At 42.2% G+C, this 7,334-nt stretch overlaps 1 protein-coding gene across 1 annotated transcript in view; it reads right to left on the reverse strand.

Moving 5' to 3' along the window:
* Positions 1–7,334, reverse strand: part of LOC105824363 (cytochrome P450 2C23-like) — a 28,791-nt gene that overhangs the window by 8,786 nt on the left and 12,671 nt on the right. The window contains exons 4-7 of the mRNA XM_012661783.1: positions 6,644–6,804; positions 5,960–6,136; positions 1,223–1,364; positions 78–265 (exon numbers count right to left, since the gene is read on the reverse strand). Of these exons, the coding sequence (XP_012517237.1) occupies positions 78–265; positions 1,223–1,364; positions 5,960–6,136; positions 6,644–6,804 (668 nt within the window). The remainder of the gene's footprint in view (positions 1–77; positions 266–1,222; positions 1,365–5,959; positions 6,137–6,643; positions 6,805–7,334) is intronic.

A 7,334-nucleotide genomic window follows, 5' to 3' on the forward strand; every position in this document is an offset into this window, starting at 1 on the left:
GAGAAGTCCCTCACAGTCCCCGCCAAGGTACCATGATGCCCCTTTTATCCCAGTCTGCATTCCCAGACACATCTTACCTTGGGGATAATGTACTGTCTGAATTTCGTGTCCTGGGTCACAGCATGGGGTAAATTAGAAGGAAGGAGGGTGATGTATCTTTGTATCTCATGCAACATGGCCTCTGTATAGGGCAGCTTCACCCTGTCCTTCATAGAAGGGCTCAGATTGTGTCCAATCACACGATCAATTTCTTCATGAACTTTGGCTGCAGAGACATGAGTCATGAATGTGACCTGGAAATGCTCTAGAAATGCTTGTAATGTGCAACAGAAAGTGGCCTAGAAAAGGCTCCCAAGGTCAAAGGCATGTTGCCAAGCGGGCCATTGCTCTGCTCCTGCTGGGATCTCTATTCTCTGTTTTGCCATAAACACCAAGGACTTTGCTGCAGGAAACATAAAGGCTGGGTCAGGTGTGTCCTCAGCCTCTTCCCTTAATTGGTTTGTTCTCCAATACAGGTGAGGAGAGGATCTATGAGGCAGGGCTTATGGCCTATTCCCTGATTCCTGGCAATGCAGCTGTAGAAGGAAAATGCTTAATCTTCACTCTAGTGGGAGCATCTTCCTCGTCCACTTCACCTACTCTCCTATGTGTTTTGTGGGAATAGTAAACACCATTTTGTTGAGCAATGTAAACACTGACTTCTTACAGCCTGTGCTCAGAGAATGTGCTTGAGATTATCCAGCTACTACAATTTCATTTTTGAATTTCAATTCAAACCTGTATCAGAGCTAAAAATCCCCTTTGGGGAGTTTGGTTCATTTTCAAGATGGGAAAATAGAAATTTGCAAGATGAGATGCTTGTTTGAGATCATGTGGTCAGGCCCAGGATGAGAACCCCACGTGGAATCCATGTGCCCCTCATCCAATCAGGTCTTACTCCTGGGTACAGCATCTCACATATAAGATTTGGCATGTAGAAGCTCCTCTCTGTTTTTAAACTTAAATGAAAGCTTTTGAGTTCTTACAGGTCTCTTTTCCTCATCAGCACCATTAGACATAATTCTGATCTACAAAAGCAAAGCCACAATGAGTGGTCCTTTGCATGGTGCTCTACGAAGAAGCCCAGAGAAAGCGAAGCATCACGGATGGCAGCATCATAGACCCCACCCTCCTCCAGGCCAAGATCTCATCTTTTATTTGATAACTAGCAAATGTGCTGTACCTTCCACCTCTGGGTGTTTCAGTAGGAGCAGGAGCCCAAATCTCAGGGTGATACTGGTTGTCTCTGTTCCTGCTGTAAACAAATTACTTCCACAGGTTGCCAAGTTCTCCAAGTTGAACTCAGATTCTGGGTTGAGTTTCTCCTGAGTAGGGTAAAGTTAATGGCTATATGAGTTAAAGAGAAGGCAATGGCTTATCAGAACGTCACAATCACACCGCTTCACTATAAATAAGACTGATTTTGCACACTATAGTGTAGTGAATAAAAAAAATCATCCATGGAGTTGAATGGGTTCAAATCCCAGGTTAGCCAATGCACAGATGTGTGCACTTGGCAAGTTACTTGATCTCCTTTCTCAGTTTCATCACTTGTGAAACTGGGACCAAACCCAGAACATATCCATAGGGTTATCACAAATATTAAAAGAGTTAATGGAGGGGAAGCTCTTAGAACAAGGCCTCACATATATAAATACTTGATGAGTAGTATCTTCTCTTATTATATTTAATGAAAAAAACTAGATGGTAAGCTCTACGTGACACAATGCAGAGAAGCTCACTGGTTCGTGACTGGTCTGTTTCCATCACATACACAGATAGGACACTCCCAGCCCCACTCACTCTCATATAACATTCACCATTGTTAGTGGCATTTCTGATATGAAGACTGTACTTGTAGAGTTGGACATTTTGGCTCATAATTTTTTTACATGGGATCTACCACACATGTAGAAAATAAATTGATCCAGGACTTAAAAATGGTGAGTGAGCTTTCTATTTTAAAATGACTTTATCAAAGAATAGGGATTCTCTTCTTTGTTGTGTCCCCAGCCCTCAAAACAGTAAATGTGCTTAGAATTTGTCAAATAAATGAATGTTTAATGATATAAAATGAATCAAGTTAGTAACAGCTCCCATATTTCACTGTATTTAAATACTTTCTATTGCTGATTGCTTTTTGGTGGGCTTTTAATACCACTGATTTTTAAATTTGAGGAAAGTATGTGGCTACTTGTATTAAAAATTTACAAAGAAATATTTTTAAAGCTCTGAATTAAGTTTTTCTTCACTCGATTTCTTTATGCCAGGTTCCACCAGCTCATTTCAAAATGGGATGATTTCTGTATATGGAAGTCCAAATTCTTAAGCACATTATCAATTCCTACCTATAGTCCTTCCTGCCTTTATCTAGAGTAAAGAATATTGAGCATTTAAAATAACTGCCTCATGGCCAGGCAGTGGCTCACGCCTGTAATCCTAGCACTCTGGGACGCTGAGGCGGGAGGATTGCTTGAGGTCGGGAGTTTGAGACCAGCCTGAACAAGAGAGAGATCCCCTCTCTACTAAAAATAGAAAAAATTAGCCGGGCACAGTGGCGCACACCTGTAGTCCCAGCTACTCAGGAGGCTGAGGCAAGAAGATTGCCTGAGCCCAGGAGTTTGAGGTTGCAGTGAGCTAGGCTGATGCCATGGCATTCTAGCCCAGGCAACAGAGCAAGACTCTGTCTCAAAAATAAATAAATAAAATAAAATAACTCCCTCAAAACAAAAAGTCCTACTGGGTATTATAAAAATCTTTGATGGTGAAGAGAGTTGAGGAGAAAATGGAAGTGTCAATATATATTTTATTTATGTTCTATATAATTTAAGTAGGTTGGCCTCTATCATTCTATTTAACTCTTAAATTAAATAGAATTTAATTCTTAACCCAGATCTCTTATATAGTAAGGTTATAGAGATTTAATATTAGAATAGAATAAAACTCGCAGGAAAGTAGGGACACTTCAGACGTTTCTACCCATCTTCTATTGATAGTTATCTTACAGGAAAGTAGAAGTGGAGAGCAGGAGAAGTAGGAATGGTTTGAAATCCAGACATTGGCATATCAACTTTCTATTTGTTCTTTCCTCCAGCCTAGTTCAGTGGATCTAAAGGCTTTATTATGCATGATAACAACCATCCAGGGTCCTCTCTCAGTGTCCCCTGAATTGGTGAATGGCATTGACCTCTGTCCAGTTAGGCAAGCCAGGAATGTAGCACCTCATCTCTTGCATTTCCCAACTTACCACCAACACTATTAATTTTGCCTCCTAAATCTCTCTCTCCTACCTATTCCCTTCTCTTCACTTCTACCACCAGCGCTGATGGCCAGCATCTCTTCCTTGGACACTCAGTAGCCTCATGTGGAAGATGCTGGGTGTCCTGCCTGGGTCCTTTTACTGGCTCAGGTCACCCATCTCCCAGTTTCTGTGGCTCACACCTACAACTTGCTCTGGAAGAGTTACTTGGGCACTGGTGCCACATTGCCAGGAGGTGCACGAGAGTTAGTGGCTCTCAACACCTACACCACTGGGGTGCCTGTAGCTAGTGGCTGATGGGTGCAGGGGACAAAAGCCCAGCTCCCTTGCCTCAGGGCATGGAAAACTGCGGTGCAACTTACACTCTAGAGCCTCCTGTCGGATCAGGTGCAGACTAGATTACACAAACCCACATCTGTGTTTATCTTTTCCCCCTTCCCTGTCCTGTTTCTCTCATTCACGTACATACAAGTTTTCTCCTGATGGTGTTACCTTCATAAATCACTTCCATACGAATGCCTGTTTTAGGCTTTGCAACTAGGAAACCTGCTCTAAGTCAACTCCTAGCTGCTCTCTGTGAATCCATAATTGACCTCTCCAATCTGTCTTCCACATCACAAATATAATCATTCTTTATACAATGCTTAGACCCTGCAGATAATTTCCATTGATGTTAGGATAGAAAGGAATCTGAGTGCCTTGGCCTCCCAGGTGCTGCTGCCCTGGCTTTCCTCCCATGCTCGCCCCTCAGTCACGCTGCCTTCCTTTCTCTCCCTCCTATTCCCAAGTCTCCTTGTGCCTCAGGGCCTTTGCACATCTCATTCTCCTGCTTGGTTTATTTTTCTCTACCGTCTTTACATGGATAATCCCTACTCACACTTAAGCTCCATTATTGCTCATGCAGGGATGGACCCCATGGGCCTCGGGTTAGAAGCCCCTCCCTGGTTCACATTAGTTCCTGCCACATTCTCCCAGAGAAGCTTGTACTTCTCCTCTTAGCATGTCATTGTTATCGCTTATTTTAATAATCTTTGCACTAGACTATAAACTCCATTAAGACAAGGATTATATTGCTAATAATTAGTAAATTTATTCAAAACCTTTTTATGTGCACTCTTAATAGTCCAGACCTCGTGCTAGTTGCTGGTAATACAAGGTGTGGAAAATGCACAGAGCCCCAGCCCTCTGGGAGTATACAGTATAGTAGAAAATATAGAAATAAATTAAATAAATATTTCATTAAGCAGTGACAAGTGCTGTGAAAGAAAATTGCAGGGTATTATCTGACTCATCATTTTATCCCCAAGCAAGTCTGATACACAGTGGGTACTAAATAAAAAAAAATTTTTTTTTTTTTGAGACAGAATCTCACTCTGTTGTCTGGGCTAGAATGCCGTGGCATCAGCCTAACTCACAGCAACCTCAAACTCCTGGGCTCAAGCAATCCTTCTGCCTCAGCCTCCCGAGTAGCTGGGACTACAGGCATGCGCCACCATGCCTGGCTGATTTTTTCTATGTATTTTTAGTTGTCCAACTAATTTCTTTCTATTTTTAGTAGAGACAGGGTCTCGCTCTTGCTCAGGCTGGTTTCGAACTCCTGAGCTCAAACAATCCTCCCGCCTCGGCCTCCCAGAGTGCTAGGATTAGAGGCGTAAGCCACCGCGCCCTGCCGAATAGGACATTTTGATGTACCTCCTTGATAAGTGATATGATTTTTAAATGCTTCTACTGATTCCAGGGAAATCTGTGAGAAGTAAAAGGAACATCCACATGCTGGCCTTAGACATGCTTTCTAAGGGAACCAGGCCTCAGAGAGCTTAAGAAGACTAAACACACACACACACACACACACACACACAAAAAAAAAAGAAGACTAAACAGGTTACTCTTAATTAAGTGCTTGCTATAATTTGCATATTTATGATGAAATTGAATGGTATTTTTCTTTCAGTTATATATATTTGGGGGACCTTTACATAAACAGTGTGAATTTTAAAGGACTCAAAGAAGTATTTTCAGATTTTGAGTTGTTACCTGTGTTTAATCATTAAATATATCTTTCCTGTCCTGCTGGAATTCTATGTTCAGCAGCATTCTGAGGACTGGTGGCTGTGCTATAGTTGTTACTCAATATGTTCAATACCACCCATGGTAAATGCTTTAGAATCCTTTATCCAGTGCCAATTTCAAAAGCCAAAATTGTTTCTATGGGAAGACACAATCAGTTTTTTATAATGTATTGGTCTATGACATGCTATCTGGGAAGGCACTGTGGCAAAAATGGCTGGCTACGTAAGTGTAAATGGTCACAGAGAAAATGCATGTGTTTTATCCACCCCCAGATAAATACATGTTCAGAAACATACCACATGTATATATATGTGTATGTGTGTGTATATATATAATATTCGTATATCACATAACTCATCTTAAGTATGTACTGAGAAATTTAAATGCTAATGTTCAAGGGTGGGAAGTAATAGAAATCAAAGGAAAAAGAGCTTTTGGACTATTTTCGAATTTCCATTATTAATGACAGTAATGTACTCCATTGTCATAAACTGCCAAAGCACCAAGAATTACCTACGTGGTGTGATTCTGCTTTCATGCACTTCCACTGAGTGATAAAATACCACATCAGGGAAGACCTGTGCACGGTACCTGCTCCATCTTGCTGAGGAAGCAATCGATGAAGTCCCGAGGGTTATTAGGGTCCCAGGACTCTTGATGCTCCTTCACTTTTTCCAGAATGAAATATTTAAGATCCTTAAGTCTTTTTGAGAATACTCTGTGCTTTCCAGGGAGATACTTTATGAGTGTTGGCCACAAATTGTAAGTCTAAAAATGAAAACAAAACAAAACAAAAATACACCAGAAATTCAGTTTGTGAGGAGAGACCTGAGTTTCTGAGCACAGTGCCTAAGCTCTGTGCTGTGTGGCTAGGCAGGATCCCTCCCTCCAGCCCCAAAGCAGAGACGGGAGAATGATTGTCACATGCAGAAGGGCAGCCCCTTTCATCTCCTTGCTGGTCCCCCCTCGGCCATCCTCCGCATCGCAGAGGGGACGCTGCGCTTAGGGCCTTAAAAGAAACATAAGCAACTGGAAATGCTCTGGCTTCTTCCTGAGTAAATCCATAGGGGCAAACTGAGGACAAACTTCCTCGGATGCTGGGCAAAGTGACAGTGCACTCATTCACTCAACGTACAGGGAGGGAAGGGGACAGTGCTCATGTTGGCACCTGGTTCGTAGAGTAGGTCAGGGAAGCTCACAGCTCTTTACTCTGCCCGCAGGCGACCACTGGGCTGATGAGATCAACCACGAATGCAGGTACCGCTGTGGCCTCACCTGGATCCAACGAGAGTTTACTTGCTTAAAATTTTCATTTAACAAATCCATCAGAAAGAGGAATGTCTCATTCTTGTAATGGAAGCGCTCATTGAAGAGGACGGAGCAGATCACGTTGCAGGGAGAGCAGGCAAGGATGAACGTGGGGTCAAAGGGCTGCGCTGATGTGAGAAAAGAACAGCTGTACTGTTGCATTAGGATTTCAAGAACTGGGCTTCCCTCCCATCAGATTTATACATATAGCTTGTTTTCCTCTAAACTTCCCCAAATTAGGACATAAGCACCTTGTAATAATATTAATAATAGGTATATATATTATAGTGCTAGTTGCTGGTAATACAAGGTGTGGAAAATGCACAGAGCCCCAGCCCTCTGGGAGTATACAGTATAGTAGAAAATATAGAAATAAATTAAATAAATATTTCATTAAGCAGTGACAAGTGCTGTGAAAGAAAATTGCAGGGTATTATCTGACTCATCATTTTATCCCCAAGCAAGTCTGATACACAGTGGGTACTAAATAAAAAAAAATTTTTTTTTTTTTGAGACAGAATCTCACTCTGTTGTCTGGGCTAGAATGCCGTGGCATCAGCCTAACTCACAGCAACCTCAAACTCCTGGGCTCAAGCAATCCTTCTGCCTCAGCCTCCCGAGTAGCTGGGACTACAGGCATGCGCCACCATGCCTGGCT

This window comes from Propithecus coquereli, unplaced genomic scaffold, assembly GCF_000956105.1.
Source record: "Propithecus coquereli isolate 6110/MARCELLA unplaced genomic scaffold, Pcoq_1.0 Scaffold73, whole genome shotgun sequence".
Taxonomy (NCBI): domain Eukaryota; kingdom Metazoa; phylum Chordata; class Mammalia; order Primates; family Indriidae; genus Propithecus; species Propithecus coquereli.